Consider the following 19,029-nt stretch of genomic DNA (forward strand, 5'->3'; position numbering starts at 1 on the left):
GCCGGAAGTCTTCTGCTGGAACTGTAAAGACTGTAGCCCCTCCACTCTCTCTGCCCTTTGCTAGGAGAGGGGAAGAAGTGGGCGGGACTGAAGGGGGCGGGACTGAAGGGGGCGGGACCCGCCCCGAATGACCGTCAGAGCGATATCTTCGGGCTCCGATTGGTCAACCTCCTGATCGCCGCGGCCAATGGGGAAAGGCGCTGCTTTGGCGCCTTCCTTTAAGCAGCTGCTGCTTCTTGCCTGAAGTCGCGTTTCGTCGCCATCGTCGCTTTCCTGCTCGGGGCTGTCTCGCTGGCCGGTCATGTTCCTGACGGACTTTCGGAAGGAGTTTTACGAGGTGGTCGTGAGCCAGGTGAGAGGGCGGGAGCGCTTTTTCCTGGCGGGGCTGTCGCGAAAGTTGGCGCCCACGGGCCCACCTCACCGGGCTGTTGTGCAGGCCTACTCTGCCGGGCGGTGGAGATGGGCCTGGGCAGCGTCGGAGGACTTCCCCTCTCAGTGCTCGGAGGAGGGCGGGGACGACGCCAGAGCGGTGCCTGAGGAGGATGGGGGTTGTGATCCACAGCGTTGCAAAGCTTTGCAGCAACGGGCCTACCTGATCTGGCTGTTGTGCAGCCCTACACTGCTGGGACGGGTGTGGAGCTGGCCGTGGACAGATTCTGGGGGTTTCTCTTCTCTTCCACTGTTTGGGTGTGGGGGAAGGAAGCTAGATGTGTGGCTGGGGAGGATGGGTGTTGTAATCCAGCTCTGTGTGGGGTTGTTGTGTGGGCCTGCACTGCTGGGACGATGCAGATGGGCTTGGACACAGTCTGGGGGTCTGTTGGGGGGGGGAAACTACTGGTGGCTGGGGAGGATGGGTATTGTAATCCAGCATTGGAAAGCTTTGCATTGATGGGCTGACCTGCCGGGGCGGTTGTACAGGCCTCCACTGCTGGGGGGGGGGGCTGCGGGTTTCCCTCTCAGGGTTTTAGGGATGGGTGGCTGGGGAGTATGGGCACTATGATCCCTCTTGTCTTGGGGTCAGAGAGGGGCGAATGAGATCCCATGGGATGGGGCAAAACTCTGAAACCAGAGAAAAGTTTTCAGAACTGGCTTTGTGGAAGCAAGAGTCACCCTTTGAAATTGAGGCTGTAAAGCATAAGTTAACTACATCAGAGATGGATTAAAGGATAATAGTGTGGGATCTGCTGCTCCTCACTATGAAAGGGAAATAAACAAGACACTAGTTTAGATACTAACTAAAATATATAATTTCTTATAGCGGGTGCTGCTGCTGGTGGCTTCTGATATAGACGCATTATGCGCTTGTAAAATCCTCCAGGTAAGTCTTCCCTTCGAGTTCTTTAAATGTGCAAGGGGCAAAATGATGTGCAATGGGGCAAAACGACTGTAAATAGACGTACACTGAATATGGTTTCCAAACAAACGAATACACTTTTAGTATTTATTTATTTTTCAAATTTCTATCTCCACCCATCTTCCCCTTGGGGGACTCTGGGCGGTTTACAATAAAATTGACAGTTAAAACCATAAAACACATACATTACAGTACAAATGACCAATATAAATAGAGAATGAATAAATATAAAATCCAAGCAGCGATAAGATCTCGTATCTTATCTAGTATCCTTCCTGCAACGCAATTAGTGGCAATGGCCCATGGGTGAGGTGATTGAAGGGGTCAGTCTTGTTGTCTTAAAAAAAAAAAAAAAACTCTTCATGATTCTCATTTGCAATTACCTCCAAATATGTCCCAGTTCATTCCTACAGAAAGTGCTCTCAGGATGGTCTTTGTAATAATGAATGAAATAGTGTATAGGTATGTAAAACTGTGTCTGGAACAACAACTTTATAGAAAGGGAAAAGAAAATCACCCTTCCATGATTTAGTTAAAATGCTGACTTCCTGCCAGCCTGTAGATCATTTGTTATCTTAATTGTAATAAAAAGGCATTGATACAAAAATTAACAGATTGTTAAACAACATGAGTAATTAACAAAGCTTTACAGTTGTAGCTTGTCTTTAATTTTGTATAATTGTATGTGATAAATATACAGATGCTCAAAAAACTTGCTTGGCTGCTGCTGCTGTGCTCAGCTAAGTGTAGGTCTAAAACCTAGTTTCATTTTTCTTCAGGCTTTATTTCAGTGTGATCATGTGCAATATACATTAGTCCCAATATCTGGATGGCAAGAACTGGAAACTGCATTTCTTGAACATAAAGATCAGGTAAAGAAATGAAGGGGATGGAATACAGTCGCTTTATCTTGCGGAATTGCATGTTTGGTTAGGAAATCCTATTTTGCTAAATGGAGCTTACTCCCAAATAACTTATATAAGATTTGTTTTTAATTGCAATTTTAATTTTTTTTCCTGACGGGTAATTAACTGTTTTATATTTTTATTGTACACTGCCTAGAATCACTTTTGCGAGATGGGCAGCCATATAAATTTGATGCATAAAAAATAAATAAGAGTGCAATAATAAAGCCAGGTTTTCTGTCGGAACAGGCATGTGTTGAACTTGGTGGTAAGGCCGTATGGCTATGTAAATCTTTGGTTTGTCTAACTTAATTGTTGTCTACAGTGACTTGGAAATTCCAGCTTATCTCACAGGATTGTTGATACTAGAATAATTATTTCATATGGGGGGGGCAGGTATGGTGCCAAGACTTTAGCTACTCGGGACCTTAAATGCCCTTTCATGCACATTAAGTCCATTTCCATAATCGAGTTGCTTTTATTTACAGTTCCAGTATTTTGTTCTCGTAAACTGTGGTGCTAACATTGACCTGCTGGATATTCTTCAACCTGAAGATGATACCGTTTTCTTTCTTTGTGATACCCATAGACCTATCAATGTAGTGAACATTTATAATGAGACACAAGTAAGTTCTCCTGTCTGAGAAAATATAAAATATTGTCATGATAGATGAGGCCCAGTTCCCTGGGGTTTGCTCTTACAATATCAGGTCATTCTACATGATTGTGGGAATCCCTGAGTTCTGCTATGTGTCTAACTCATCTGAGCAGAGTGATATTGCCTGGGTTGGGGACACTCACTGTTTACTGTATGAATTACTGGAAAGATACAGGAATTACCTCCCTTTGTGTTCTGTTCAGCTGTCCTGTGTTAGGAATTCCAAGCCAGTCTTCAACAGATGTGGTTTACGTTTTGTTTAGGCTCAATACTGTCTCCTGTCTGTTTTGGAGATGTTTTTCGTTATTGTACTCAAACGTTCTTTTAATAAAGTTGAAGGAACAACAATGACATACAGCAGAGGGGCTTTATCAGCACCTATTTTGTGGTTAATCTTCTGCAGTTCTATATGATTCAGTGTTTTGTTACCTTCATAATCTCTCGGCTCCATCCAAGGCATTGTTTCTATCCGAAATCAATTATCTATTTGCCAATGTATATGACAGTCATCCAGCTGGGGGGAAGGTGGGGGTGAAACTTTGTAGTATAAATTTCAAATTTAGTATAGTGTAAAATATTGTACTACGTAGTATAAAATTTTCCATGATCCATACAAGAAATTCTATCTGCTTCACTTTTTGGTCTTTCAGGAAGGTCATTACTGGGTTTAAAATTATTTCATTTAAATTTTACTAGATCAAACTCTTGGTCAAGCAAGATGATGACCTCGAAATTCCTGCCTACGATGACATTTTCAGGGAGGAGGAAGAGGAAGATTCTGGGAATGAAAGTGACGGATCAGAGCCTTCAGGAAAACGTAGACGAGTTGAAGAGGTTAGGTTTGAACAAGTTAAAATAAAATGGGGTTTTAAAGGAAACTCATATTTGTAACTGGATTAAGGTAGTTCAATAGTGACCATGCTAAGTAAAAGAAGATGCATCAGGGAAGAATATAAGTCTGTTTCAGGGAGTGAAAGGTGATTTTTGAAAATATTTGTTCTTTTGTTTTGGTCTTGTGGCTATATTGTATCATTTGAAACTATCACGTCATAATCCTTCCCTTTTAAGGAATGTGTTTTTCTAAGTTAACGTGGTTTTAACATTAAATGTTACATTGTTGTCAGCTGTGAGATTGAATTGGTAATATTTATTTTTAAAGTATTTTGCCTAGGAATTGATCTAAACTAAGGCAGCAGCTAATGACGCCTATAACTATTTGAAAGTATTCCAGTCTAGCAACTTTTCAAAATGTTAGAGAGATTAGCATTTTGGTTGTATCAAAAATTCCAGCAAATAATAAATTCCAGTTTTTTGTTTTTGTTTTAACATTATGCTACTTCCAGAGTACTGGGGACTTTTGTCTGTTTCTTACACATACTTGAATGTTTCCAGCTTCTGCCTTGCCATCTCTTTTCAGTTCAGTCTAGTATATCCCACTCAGTTTTGTGCTGGACCACCTGTTGATAAAGTTATATTAATAAACGCACTGAAATTAGGTCATGTTTTAATACAAAATTTGGACCTAAATGGGATTCATTGATGGAGGGTAGGTTAAAACAAGGGACATCCTATTCTCAAGTTTACTTTATAATCTTGTCTATTTGAGCACAGGAATGTGATTGTTTATCCTAATCTCTATATAGGAATTGGTGGAAAGAACAATGAAAAGACGTGAAAGAAGAGAGTGGGAGGCCCGCAGGTATGTGTCCCAAGCTACCTGCTTACTAGATATCTTATTATTTATTTATTCAAATTTTTTTGCTGCCCATCTCCCCCAAGGGAGGGACTCTGGGCGGTAATTTCTATTTATGATCATAGTGCGAAAGCAGTGGCTGAATTTATTTTTCCTGTTATTTAGGCAAGAAATTCTTTTTGACTATGAACAATACGAATATCATGGGACATCAGTATGTATTAAATCTCATCTTCACAGAATGATTCGTTGTTGTTTTTTAAGTGAACGGTTTATTGCATGGTTAAAAAGCTTAATGTTGGATGTCTTAATTTCTATAAAGCAAACTTAAAGGTTCCATACTATCTTCTAAGGAAATTGGCCTGGCTTTTGCATAGTTCTTATGGTGCAAAACATTTCCAACTGTTTAGTTAAATTTTTAACCTGTTGGTTCAGGTCCTATTATTATGTGCAATAGAAAAACGGTGAGCCTGGGGTGATGCACAGTGCAGAGTTTACTTTTTTGGCTATGGAATGTGTCCCTGAAAAGGTTTGCTTTCCTGAAGGTTCCAAACAGTTTCTGTTTACCCTGATTACTTCATAATTTTCCTCTTGTAGTCTGCCATGATGATGTTTGATTTAGCATGGATAATGTCCAAAGACTTGAACGACATGCTATGGTAGGTAGCCTTGTTTGTGACATTGCTAATTTGAATTTCAAAGGTCCTCTCCCCCTTTCTGAAAATGTATTTGTTTTAAAGAAGAAAAACAATAATGGAGTTATAAAGATCCCTGCACAGGCACAATAAATAGTTCTGATTATGGTAGTTCATATTACTCATTCAGATACTTTGTATACAGTATAGAAAGTTTCAGGTTCCATCCTTAGAATTTTCAGAGAACACAAATGGGAAAAAAAAGTGGGAGAGATTTTTCTAGTTGGAATGAAGCGTTCTGTGTAGCCTCTTGTATAAAGTAACTTCATATGCTCAACTGGACAAGGGAGGCAGTTGTCTTGTGGATATGACTTAGGTGCCATGTAGCTTACCATTTGAAATAGTCAGACTTCTTCAGAAATCCCTGCATAGTATTCTGTCACTATACAGGAAGAAAGAATAGGTGCAATTCTTTTTCTTTTTTAAGGTGGGCTGTTGTTGGACTAACAGATCAGTGGATCCAAGACAAAATCACTCAGTAAGTGAACAGCTGATGCCTCCTTTAAATCATTGGCTCCTCAGACCTCCCAGAAGGTTACATGGTATTTAAAATAATGAATATAAGAAGTGAACTCTTTAATTTCCTTAATTATAATGAATTAAGGATGTAGAGATCCACCTCCTAAACTGTGCTTGTGTGCTTGCTTACAGTAAACTAAGTATGATTGCAGAATCTCTGTTACATGGAGCACATATAAGGATTGCTAAGATGCTACATGTAGGGAGACAGGACAGTCATTTCTTTAGGATGCCCAAAACAGTATCCGTGTTGTTAACAAAGCATTGCTGGTAGTTTCCCCCCCACGCACACATTTTATCTCTCCTGAAGCAGTGTGAGAAGGCCTCAGTCTTGCAAGATGTATCACTGTTTTATAGATCCCTGAGGTCTATGACCCTGGAGCCACTTAATAAATCAGAGGACAAATGCAGATACAGATAGTCCTTGCTTAACAACCGCAATTGGGACTGGAATTTTGGTTGCTAAGTGAGGTGGTCATTAAATGAATCTGACCCAATTTTACAACCTTTTTGTGGTGGCCATTAAGCAAATCACATGGTCCTTAAGCAAATCACGTAATTCCCCATTGATTTTGCTTGCCAGAATCTGGCCAGGAAGATTGAAAATGGCAATCACATGACCCTGGGACACTGTGAAGGTCATAAATGTGAACCGGTTGCCAAGTGCCCAAATCGTGATCATGTGACCATGGGGATGCTGTGGCAGTCATAAGTGTGAGGACCAGTCATAAGTTTTTTCCAGCACTGTCTTAAGTCTAAACCATCACTAAATGAATGGTTGTTAAGTGAGGACTATCTGAAGAATTAAAGAAAAATTATGCATGTGCTTGACCCAATAATTCATTCAGTATCACTAAACCTTTCCAAAATTAACTCATTCCTAACTTTATCCCAGAAAACATTTTCATTTTCTGAACATCAGTGTAAAAAAAGGGGTGGGGGAGCTACTGCTATCATCAATCAATAATATTTTGTCTTTTTTTTTTTCCTTTATCGGAAGAATGAAATACGTAACAGACATTGGGACTCTCCAGCGTCATGTCACTCGGCATAATCATCGCAATGGGGATGAAGATAACTCCCTTTCTATCGACTGCATGAGAATAGCCTTCGAATATGAGTATCCTTCTAAAGGATGATGGAAGCACAGTTATTCAGGATTTCAGTTACAACTTGACACAAACTGAATTTTCCCTGTGGAATCATTGGCTCAGATCAGTCGTAATGGGGCCACTTCTCCTACCCCCAATCCTTGCAACTTTTGAGTGTGTGATCTTGTGTCTTCTGTCTCCCTGTCCACCTTCTTTGTCATTCCAGGTTTCCAAATCTGGTCCTAGTTTTTCAGCAGTATTTAACTGAGAGTCTCTGATTCCAATATCACTGCTAATTGTGGCTTAAGAAACCAAGATCTCACCTCTGCATTCACAAAGAATGGGATAGGGGAAAAGCATACTTCAGTTCGTCACTTGATCATACAGCAACAGATTATGAGCAAGAACGAATGTGGTTCTGAATATTTTAAAGAGGGGTGGGGAAAATGTTCCAAATATCAGCCCCATGCCTTCTGAAAGGCCTTGAATAACCCTGTGCATTTCTGCTTTAGTTCCCACATCAGAAATGTTGGGAAAACTCTAAGGTTTGTTCATGAGGCTCAAATAATGGAAAAATCCATTAACAGGCTGTCAATGTTTTCTAGGAGTATTAAATAAACCTTGGAGGGTAATTTGCAAAAGACAACCTGATCAGAGTTATTTCTGGAGAAGGAAATGATAGAAGAGGGGAAATAAGCATTGCAATCCCAATCGTAATTATTTACACCTATTTTTCCTAATTCTGGATGGCCTTAGCTTGTGCCTTGCACTTTATCAGCACTGGTCTCTGTTTGAAAGCCTCTGCAATACTTGTTACACATCTGCCAGCTTCAAGCTTTGGTCTGTTCAAGGCCAGAAGAGACTGCAGGAATTCCTGGCTGATATGGGGTGAGTTAATCAGGAGACTTAGGTGTTTAAAAGGAAAAATCCCGAAGCGTAATGGTTAGGAGATCTTTAGATGGTGATGGAAGGTAGTGTTGAAGAAATTAAGAACGTGGGTAGCATGGTCTGTAATAAAATAAGAGCAAGTTGCCAAGCAAAGTCAGCTTGCTGTCACCTGGATATCTGGAGCATTTGTTCTTTTACAACCTCTGCACATAGACGTTTCCAGGTTCAAACCCAGCATTTCTGGGGAGGGCAAGAAAGAAAACATCTGAAATCCTGGAGAACTCCTACCCTTGGCCAGTAGAGAATACTAAGACCGCGATCTGAACCTGAGTTTCCAATATTCAAGAAAGGCATCATTATCAGAAACTAGAGCTACTTAGAGGATAAGCACACAGAGGCCAGCAGATGAATCTTCTTTTGGAAAGTGTTCCTGCTAGCATTCCCCACGTACTTAATTCCTTGTTTTGTTTTAAAGGCTGCCTTTAAAGCAAGTCAAACAGAAATTTCACTCCATGGACATGTCCTTGAAAGAGAATCTTCGGGAGATGATTGAAGAATCTGCAAATAAGTTTGGGTAGGACAGTTTTTTTCTTTAAAATTGTGCAGAATTCTGAACTGACTTTCTCATTGCTGGGGTGTGATGACCTAAGGGGGCCCCCAGTGAAAAACAGCACTCTTGAAATATAACTGTATATTTTTCCTAAATTCCCAGCCACTGAACAGTTCTACCTACAGCCATATTGCCATGTTAATTCTGTAGCACGTGATTTTGCTGTCTATTATATCAAAGGTTTTTTGTTGCTGTTAACAGTCATATCCTGCCCCTTTTTTCCTAAGGAATTCATTGTAGCCTGTCTATAATATGAGAAGAGCAAAGAGTGGACTTACAGGTTTGTTTTAGTAATTACTGAATCGAAAGAAGAAATCTTTAAGGAATAAGGAAAGGGTTATGATATATTGTACTGCAGTCAAAGGACACCTTTGGCAGTTGATCATCAGAGAACCCTAATGCTGCAGAAAGAATGACCGGAATACTAAATTTGTAAATATAAACCATAATATGTACAGAAAATTGTATACAAAGTTCAGAGCGATGGTTTTTATTTTTAACATCTAACCAGTTTATCAAACATGTGAGGCTTTGATGCTCCAATCCTGTGCTCAGCTGAAAGTTAGTTCTATGGGAAGATACTTCTGAGTCGGTATGAAAGGCGGGATATAAAATAAATAATAAATAGGACTGCGCTATTAAATTTGTAGCGGTTTCAGCTATTACGGCACAGTGGATTTTGATGGTGATGATGCTACAATAGTAGAACTTTTTTTAAATTGTTTTAACATCTCCACGGACTCCCTTTCCTGTTTTTTTCAGAATGAAGGATCTAAGAGTACAAACTTTCAGCGTCCATTTTGGTTTTAAAAATAAGTTTTTGGCCAGCGATGTTGTATACGCCACTGCGGCTTTAATGGAGAACGTGGAAAGGGATGAGAGCAGAACTGATACTTTCATCAAGGCTTTGGATAGCCTTTCCAGGTACATTTTTCTCCCTTGTAATCCTAGCATATGTGAAGTCAAGTTAGGAAAAGTTGCTGTGGGGCAGCCGTCCACGTAAAAGCAGCTTCTTTATTTTGCTTCTTCTTCCAGGAGTAATCTGGACCAGTTGCTTCAAGGGCTGGAGCTGGCCAAAAAGCAGCTCTGTGCCATCCAGCAGACCGTGGCCAGCTGCATCTGCACCAATCTTGTAATCAATCAGGGACCGTTCCTGTACTGCTACCTCATGGAGGTGAAAATTCACTCATTTCTCCTTTCCATTCTATACTCCAGAACCTGCGATCAGACGTGCCAAATCAAAGCCGGAGTTTTGACGTCTGAACGGTTTAGCTTAGCGCCACATAGGCTCAACCTTTTTATCACTGGAGCCATACGGTGACGTTTTTGGGGGTCAGAGGACACACTGGGTTGGGCGAAGATGCAACACAATTGCAAGCTTTTTTTTCCCACTTAGATCGTTGAAGGATCGTTTTTTAAAACCTGCTTTGGTGTTTCTTTAACCGCCCAGAGTCACTCTCTGAGTGAGATGGGCGGTGACTAGATTTGAAGTATGTATAAATAAATAAATAAAGCAAGCTACATATTTTCCCCCTTTAACATATACTTCTGCAGTAAACAGCCGCTTTCTGCGGGCCAAATGTAGAACAGAGAATAGAGAAGCTGTTGAAAGAAATGAACAGGGGCAAAGAGATCTCGTCTTCGACACCCAATGCTTTGTTCATTTTGACTGATTTGGAGAACTTGGAAGAAAGCACTGTTTTCTTGTTTTTGCGAAGAAGTTGTTTGTTTGTTTTTTAAACTCTAGGATTTCTGTCTGTATGAGGGTAACACTAACGTTGTAGCTGGAGTCTAGGAGTCGGTCTGAGCTTCCACAGCTGTTCACTGGGACCAGTGTTTCTCAACTGTGGCAGCTTGAAGATGTGTGGACTTCGACGCCCAGAATTCCCCAGCCAGCCATGCTGGCTGGGGAATTCTGGGAGTTGAAGTCCACGCATCTTAAAGTTGCCAAGGTTGAGAAACACTGACTGGGACTCTATTTTTCTTAACAGCAGTCTGCACACTGACCAGAGTGTATTTGGAGGGCAAGGGGAGAGAGACTGTTGTTTATATTGTTAAGATGTCTTTCGGCTCTGACATATACTTAGGAGTGGTTGCTCTATGTTTTTATTTTACTTAGATATGAGTATTTCTTTTTCAGGGTACCCCAGATGTGAAATTGTTCTCCAGGCCAATATCATCATGCCTGCTCACCAAGTGCTTGCTCAGATCCTTTGTTTGCTCTGTAAGTAAGCAATTGATTTACAGTGTATCTGCTATTAGGAGCTTTATTTTGAAGCGTGACGCTTAAGCTATATTAAACAAAAATATCCGGAATAATGCCCAAACTAGGTACGACTCACACACCACAACGTTTGCTTTAAAAATAGCATGACTGCTTTTCTTAACACACACACGTTTTCAAAAGAGGAAGTTTCCTTGAGATTGCATGAGGATTGGGAGAAAAACTAAAAATCACATGCTTCCTATCTGATGTTATTTCTGTAATCCATCCCACCACACTAATGCCATTTTTTTGGAAGAAAATATGCAAATTAACTGTGAGGACTGGTTTTAACATTCCACCTAGTCTGGCCCTATATTAACTTATTCGGCTCTTTAAAATGAGCATGAAAAGCAACGGAGTAAGATGAAAAACGCAGGACAGCTTTATTTCTAAATATTACAATGTTAGATAGCATCGGATTCCCTGAAAACGTGAAGAAGCGTTGCAAATCTAAAATAGTATCCTGCAAGAAAAAGTAGCAAAGCATGTTTAGAAGTGTCTATGGGGGGAAGGGAATGATGACATGTGATAATGTCACAGCACGCAAATAACATCAATCGAATGTCATGGCTTCTGTACATAATTGCCCCATTTGTGCAATGATAACGTATGTACATGTTATTCTGTTGTCGTCATGGCTGTAACAAATGCCACTTAGCATACTTGAATGTATATATACATCTATCCTGGTGCTGTAAACTGGTGCTACCGTTATTTGGATAAGCCCTCTGGGTGGTATCTTAAAAGTATGTTAATCTTGTATTGAACTATTTTTATTGTTGCGAGGTATGTAGGTCTCCTTTCTAAAAGCAGGTGAGATAAAAATCTGAAACTTGGCAGTGCAACAAGTGAGGACAGTCAGTAGAAACAAAGTCTGTCTGGTTAAGGACGCCTACAAGTCAAAACTTTCTCCAGCATTTGGTTTTATCTGCAGTCTGTTTCAGATAACTTTAATCCTCAAATTAGTTCTTCGTCTCTACTTCAAAAACAAAAAAGCAACAACACCCCAAACCCAGGACATCAGTCTTAGGCTTCTGCCTTTGAGCCTTGTCTAATCAAGATCCCTTTCTGATTTCTAGACAAGAAACAAGCGCTGCAAACTGCTGCCCATGGTTATGGCAGCACCCATGAATCTCGAGCAAGGGACGGTGATCATGGTTGGGACTCCGCCACACACCGAAAACTCTGACAAAAAGAAGTAAGGGGTCTGTCTGCTGATTCCATTAGATGAGATTCTCTTAACTTACAGGAGGGTCTCTTTGATCTGAGATTCTTCAACACTGAAAATAGGCCAACTCAGGACTTGTTAAAAGCAACTGTTTCGGGGACTGGGTGGAACCCTTGGCATATTATGGGATATGGCATGGAGAGCAGTAATAAGTGGCAAGCGAGATCAGAAACTTGAGGCATGTAGCTGCAAGTATTTCACAAAGATGTGCGTTTCCCTCTTTCTAGCTTTTTTGGGAGAGCGTTTGAAAAAGCTGCAGAAAACACCAATTCTCGGACGTTACACAACCATTTTGACATGTCTAGTAAGTAAATTCATTGCAGCTTTCCTGCATAGTCCACATATGTATTTTTCCCTATATGATGGTACACGAAGCACATGATGGTAAAACTGGAGGTGAACAAACAATGCCTCCCTGCATTTGTAAATCAGCTATAGTTTGGCCACTGAGACTTTCGCTACACATCACTAGCTAAGGACGTATGTCTCATGACATTCCAGGGAGTCGACGAACCGTGTTTTTTTCAAATTATTTTTCTTTTTAAAGATAACATCCAAGTTTCTCTCCCACCAGAGCTGTTCACGTATTTTGATTTCTTTTTGTACTGAAAGCATTAATACTTAAGGCAGCCTTTCTCAACCTTTTGACCCTGGAGGAACCCTTGAAATATTTTTCAGGTCTCGGGGAACCCCTGCCCATTCAGGCTCAAATATAGGCCAGAAGTTACAAAATTATTATATTCATTTCATGTGTAGGCCTGTCTATATGCATTAACAGTGTTCTTAAACTAGAAATTGAAACTTACCTCTTTAATGTGAAGTGTTCTGAATTTGAAATATTTTTTTAAATAAATCATGATCACCCAGGGAACCCCTGGTGACCTCCTGTGGAACCCTAGAGCGCCACAGAACCCTGGTTGAAAAACCCTGGCTTAAGGGCTTGTTCACACACGCATACGTATCACTGGATGACCAGAAGACCATCAATTTATTAGTTACATGCATAAAACAGTAACTTCCTATCACATTCTACAGACCTGTGGCCTGCCATTCTTTTCTGTGTGGACCGTTAATAGATTTAGCTGCAGGCAGTCAAGTAATAATGCATCTCTGAATGAGTCTTGGGCCGAGCTTAATGTTTACGGCGATAAACTAGTTTGCAAAAGCTAGTTAAATTCTGAATTGATTCTTAAGAATATAGAGCGATACCAGGCTATTGATTATTACGTCAGAGGTCTGACGTCTGGTGTAGAATGTGCACTCTCATGATGATGATGAATTATCCCTCTGACGCTTATTTCCTTTTTTACTTTAGTAATTGAATTGAAAATGGAAGATAGAAGCAAATTTCTGGATGCACTTATTGCTCTTTTATCCTAATGGTAAGCTGTTGAAGAATATTGGTTTTGCCCCACTATGGGGCAAGAGAACCACTTGCCATTTTTTATCACCTTGTGTCATTGGCTGTATTTGAAAAGGTTTTCTCTTGGTAGAAGGGAACTGATGCCTTGCCATCTGTGTGTTTTATTTTGTATATATGAATATGTAAATATCTTGTGTCTATCAAAACCGTGACTAGATTTTATAGAAGCCCTGTTTTAAAACTACGAGTTTTAGTGTAACCCGTGCCAGTTTGTTCTTGGAAAAGTGTAATCAAATAAATTTTTAAATATCTTGATTGATATGGGATCCCTTTGTTATCTAAAGTACATGAACATTAATCGTGCCATTATCTATACATCAAAAATATTACATGGGGAAATGTTCCTTTCAGAGTGGGTTCTACGTGCATTGTTATTTGCTGAAACGTGATAATGCACTAAATATCATTTCATTACCTAACTAGGTTCACATATCTGTTGTTGTTTTTTTAAATTTATCTATAGCTCAGCATCTTGTGAACTATTGTAGCTTGTAAGCCATGTTTTTCAGCCAAATTTACTGTGTGAAGTCAGCCATTTGGGTTATATTCAATAAGCCATAGTTTTCGTGATGTGCAAACCAAGTCTGCATCCAGTCTGATGAACTGCATTGGGTTATTTCTTTACTTTTAACTTCCTCTTTTGCCGTTTAAGGATCTAGCTAGGCCTGAGGCAAAAACAGACAGTGATGACGGAAACAGTGGCTGGATTTGGACCGCGTGCTGAGTTCTAAGCTAGCTACTAGTTTGGTGTAATGTGAGATGCAAACTCAGCCACTTCGTATTTTATACAGGTGGTCCTCATGTATTGGCTGCAGTTGGGACTGGCAACTCCATTACTAAGCGGTGCGGTCATTAAGTGAAATGTCAGGTGATCATGCCGACTTACGATGTCAGTTCTGGCTGCAGTTGTTAAGCGAATCGTTAAGTGCAACGTCGCGTGGCCGCCACTTGCAACTTCCTGCCAGCTTCCCCATTGGCTTGCCTTGTCGGAAGCCAGCTGTGAAGGTCGCAACCGGCGATCACGTGACTGGGACTCTGCGCCCATCATAAATATGTGCTGGTTGCCAAGTGCGTGAATCGTGATCACATTACTATGGGGACGTTGCGACAGCCACAACTTTGAGGACTGATCGTAAGTCACCTTTTTCAGCACTTTCATAACTTTGGGCAGTGGCTGAACAAGTGGTCGGTAGGTGAGGACTACTGCATATGCTTTCTGTCGATCATTAAGATGCCACCAGAGTGTTGTAGCTCTTTATCACAATGAAACAGCACTACCTTTCAGGAATCTCAGAGGCAAGGATGGCCAAACACAGATATTTCAGGACCTCGGACAGAGCCATTGGCTTCAATGCAACCAGTACAGCTCCTCTCTCTGAAGAACAATTTCTGTGCTCCTGACCATCCCTCTCCAGCTCCACCTTCTTTCTAGCTTACTCAGTTGGTTGAGCAAGCTACAACTGACTGAGTTTAGCCCTCTTCTTAAGTCAAAACCAGGCTACCAGTTAGTTTAGCCTGGTGTGCGAGCCCACCCACCGAGTGGCCTCGTTTATTTGGTGGGTGTGCTTCCGCAGGCTTACTTATTGAGGTTTATTCAATAAATAATTAGTAAACCAGTTGTAGGTTAGTGCAACGCATGCATTCAGTCAGTGGCTCGGTTCACGCGTTGCACAAAATCAAAACCAAGCGAACCACGCATTACGGCTTGGGTCTCGTCTTTCTGTTCCTAAAAAACCGTGAGCCTGTTGGTAATTTTTTGTTGTTTAAAAAAATCTTACCCATAATCTTATGCCCATGCCACGTGCTTTGAACAGAGTAGGCTCCAAATCTTTATGTTCTTGCTCCGTGTACTGGCAAGATATCAAGTTAACTAGCCCTCTAGTGGAAGGTAGAAAGCAGAGGTTCTGCACTGCTAAATTAACCGTTTCTGAGGATACTGGGGAAACTGCGATAGACGCGGCAACCCAGAAGCTTCAGTCATTCACCTGACGGTTCCATCATTTCATTCATGCATTTTTCATTAAAAACATTGAGAAAAATTATTTGGCTGTTTTGTTTAGATTGCCCTTAAACATTGCTTTAAAATTATTTGGATTGCCCATATAGCCATCAGAAAAATGAAGTTTCTGTGGTCTTTCTTTCGCTGGTCATACTTATTACTAGAATGAATCTTTCTGGTAACTTGCCACACTGTCCCCTCCTCTTTTTCTTTACTGGACTTAATGCGATGACTTGTTTCTATTTATTTTCTTGTAATATGCTGCTTCAATAACTTCTTGGCTCCTCGTTCATTTCGTAGCAGACAAAGACACCTAATATCCCTGCAGGAGGCATTATTGCTATAACGAATCCCTGATTCGATCCCTGTTCTTGTTGCTTTTTATTTCTAAATTTCTCCAGAGAAGAATACTTCGTAGTATATAAAAGATTTATCCTTAGTACGTCTAGACATTCTTATCAGATGCTCTGTAGGCCATCTGATATAAAGGATTTCTGGCTTCTATCTAAGCTAAATAGTCAGGCTTGGACTTTCTTTTAATTATGACTGCAGCGTTTACAGCTGCTTCATAGACAGCAAGGCCTACCAGCTGAAATTCCATAGCCTTCAAGAGGAATTATCACCCTTTTACTATGGGGTCTTAGTCCTGTTCTGCGGAATTCCCTTTGTAGGGATAACCAGGTCCCTGTAGTATGTGTGGAATTTTAAAGACTATAAAGGAAGGACAAGTCACACTTCTTTTGGGAGGGAGAGTAGAGTAGAGGAGGCTGCATAATGCAAATAGGGGAATCAGCTATTGTCTCTTTTACTCTTTCTTTCTTTGTTCTAAAATCTGTATTAAGTTTTAGGCTTACAGTGGAACTGAATTATAACAGTGCAGGCAGAAGATGCTCACAAAAGGGTTCACAGCTGTCTACGGTTAGGTGGCCAAAAGTTGACCACCCCTGCTATAAAAAATCTTAATGTTGGGAAAAGATGGATATATGCTTGAAGAGATATTTGGGTTTGTTCACTCCCACCCCATTAGCTAGACTAAAACTGCAGGTATTAGTCTAGTAAGAGGTAGATATGGATTTGTGGCATGAGGCACCATACCTAAGATGATCCTCATCCCAAAACTCTGCAAATAAATTGACATTAAAACTTGTACTGACTACCTGCATGCAGAGAACAAGACTGGGTTAAATATTTTGGAAGTGTGTTGGCTGCTTTGGGTGCAGCCCATTCTAATACGCATTGTTTGATTCTCTTACATTAAACCAGTGTTTCTCAACCTTGGCAACTTTAAGATACATGGACTTCAGAATTCCCCAGCCAGCCATGCTGGCTGGGGAATTCTGGGAGTTGAAGTCCACATATCTTAAAGTCACCAGGGTTGAGAAACACCACATCAGACAATCAGATTAAAAAATTCTTTTCCTTGGCTGCTGTGTTCTGTCTTTCAAAATGCCATCCTTGCAGCAAAGCGAAACATGGCGTCTAGGGTGGAGCCTCCTAGTCCAGTGCAAACATAAAAATTTCAGGCATTCTAGAAATATACATTTTGCCAACAGGAAACATTAAGAAGTGTTAAGTGCAACACGAACAATACGAACTTGGCAGGGTGGGGGAGCTTTTTCCTTGATTGCAAATTGAAAGCCAGTCATTTGCAGGCATTTTGGTTCCGAAATTACTGTTTGTAATTTGGCACAGTGAAAGAAGTGAGGCAAAGATTAATGATCAAGAATGTAGAGGCTTTTTTTAGATGGGTCTGAGGTGGACAGTGGGAGATATGTTTACGCAGAAGCATGGAATTTCTGCCTTGTCATTCATCTGGCATTTGAGGAGCTTAATAATGTCCAAGGAGTTTGCCTTATTAAGATCCTTAATTCTGAAAGCACCCATTTCTCTGTGTTAAGAAAACTTGCCAAGTTTCAGAGAAGTTTTTTGGAGAAGAAGTCATTTGAAACGACAAGATGTGGGACTTTGTTATGGTCTACATTCCCTTGGGGGTATTTTGTTGGATTGGGTTGAATGCTGACAATGGCAGGTTTAGAATTAAACCTGTGAGAAGAAAGCCAAAAGTAGATGAAAGTTTTCTTTCTTTCTCTCTTCCAACCCAGTTTTTTTTCCTCTCTGACAGCATTTAATGCTTTAGACATGAATATCCAAAATAGATAATAACCGTCCTTTACTGAATAAATGATAACGCTGGTTCAGACAATATGCTAAGCCATAGATCTTCATTTATAGATCATAATGGTTGGGTTCAGACAACAGATTAAGTTAAAACTTTGTGGTTTCGTGGTGTGACGATCCACACGCTCAAGCGTTCACTCAAGGACAGTTCTGAGACTTAGGCTCCTTTAAACTGCTTAATGAAGCATCTGGTACAAAGCAAAGTTGCAAATGGCTTCTTTCCCGTGTTCTACAATTTAAAATCCATATTCTCTACTTCCGCCCCCCCTTCTACCCATCAAAGCATGTACTCCCCCCTCAGCCAACAGATGGCCCGGATGGTACTCGGCCAGATGGCCATGGGCCATAAACGCCTAGCCTAAACAACCCACTTTGCACTCCAGGTCAACACCCCCTCCCTTCTGGGTTTCTGTCGACTCTCGGTCTGTTGACACGGGTTCAATGAAGATGGATGCGAGTCCGATCAGGATGTTCCGAAGACATCGTGATCGGAGAGTATGACAAGTAGATGCGTGAATCTAGTCAATAGCTATTCCATCCAGCTTGGAATAATTAATAACAAGCCAAGATTTTTAAAATGTTGATCCTGGGTTGGTGCGGTTACTTAATTAGTCACTGTATTATGCAAGCCTAGGTAACTAGGATAATTAAGTAAATTATGGTTCAGCTAAATCGTGGTTGGCATGTTATGTAAACTCTGGTTATGGGGGTCCTTTCCAGTGCATGAAGTGAAAGAGAAATTTGCCGCTCTGATTCATTAGATTAGTCACCAAGATATCTGAAGATCTCTTCGGACACTAAGCAGCTAGGCATTTCCTGAAAAATGGTTGCATTCATCTTGCACTGTGAGCAGACCAATTGGAAGTTTCTGCCGGGATAACTCTTAAGAAGAAACATTTCTGAACTTGCTCATTGAAAAGTTTCAGTTGCATCCCCTCAATTTTTTGCTTGCAGGATGTGGTCTTTTCTCAAGGATTTGGTACTCTTGACGGGACGTGGCATTCTCTGTCCATTTAGGTAGGAAAGTGCTTGTTTTCCTAGCTGAGAAAAGGTGAAATTCTTTACCTATTTCTTTGGAAAAATTGGAGGGGACTGAAAAGCATTCTGTGCAGGGGCCCCTTCCTGTAAGACAGCTTGACCCTTGGTGTGGTATCGGCCTCCTTTCTCATGACTTTTTGGAAGCTAGTTGACCCAGACATTTCAAAATGCCTTTGGGTGTGGAATTAAGTATATAATACTTGTCCTGGGTACCATGGGTGTTGTTATGAAATTACGTTGTTCCTATTGTTATGTGTTGTGATTTTAATAAGCCAGATTTGATTTTGGTAAGCCAAAGCCTGAAGCAATATAAAAGCCACTGTAATAAATACGTAAGTGGAAAAGCTGCCCGATCTGAGATTTTGACGATAACTGAAAAACAGCAGCCAGGGGAATCTGAGAGAAATAAAACCATTAGCCTCGACTTTTTGTTTAAATCTGGCAGTCCTCAAAAGACTAGAAAAGCTTAAAGGTGACATTCTTG

The 19,029-nt window shown here is 40.7% G+C and overlaps 2 protein-coding genes across 2 annotated transcripts in view; one reads left to right on the forward strand and one right to left on the reverse strand.

The window, feature by feature from the left end:
* The window catches only part of LOC134505632 (protein HIRA), a 121,959-nt gene that overhangs the window by 62,224 nt on the left and 40,706 nt on the right, over positions 1-19,029 (reverse strand). The gene's annotated exons all lie outside the window — the stretch shown is intronic.
* Positions 282-13,313, forward strand: CDC45 (cell division cycle 45). Its single transcript, XM_063315336.1, has 18 exons — positions 282-352; positions 1,259-1,318; positions 2,134-2,226; positions 2,748-2,885; positions 3,614-3,751; positions 4,561-4,616; positions 4,776-4,824; positions 5,208-5,269; positions 5,733-5,783; positions 6,825-6,944; positions 7,672-7,803; positions 8,279-8,377; positions 9,176-9,337; positions 9,449-9,587; positions 10,554-10,637; positions 11,759-11,877; positions 12,135-12,211; positions 13,223-13,313. The coding sequence occupies exons 1-18, from the start codon at positions 302-304 to the stop codon at positions 13,285-13,287; spliced, it is 1,695 nt and encodes a 564-aa protein (XP_063171406.1). The 5' UTR covers positions 282-301; the 3' UTR covers positions 13,288-13,313.

The sequence above is a fragment of the Candoia aspera genome, chromosome 15, assembly GCF_035149785.1.
Source record: "Candoia aspera isolate rCanAsp1 chromosome 15, rCanAsp1.hap2, whole genome shotgun sequence".
NCBI lineage: Eukaryota > Metazoa > Chordata > Lepidosauria > Squamata > Boidae > Candoia > Candoia aspera.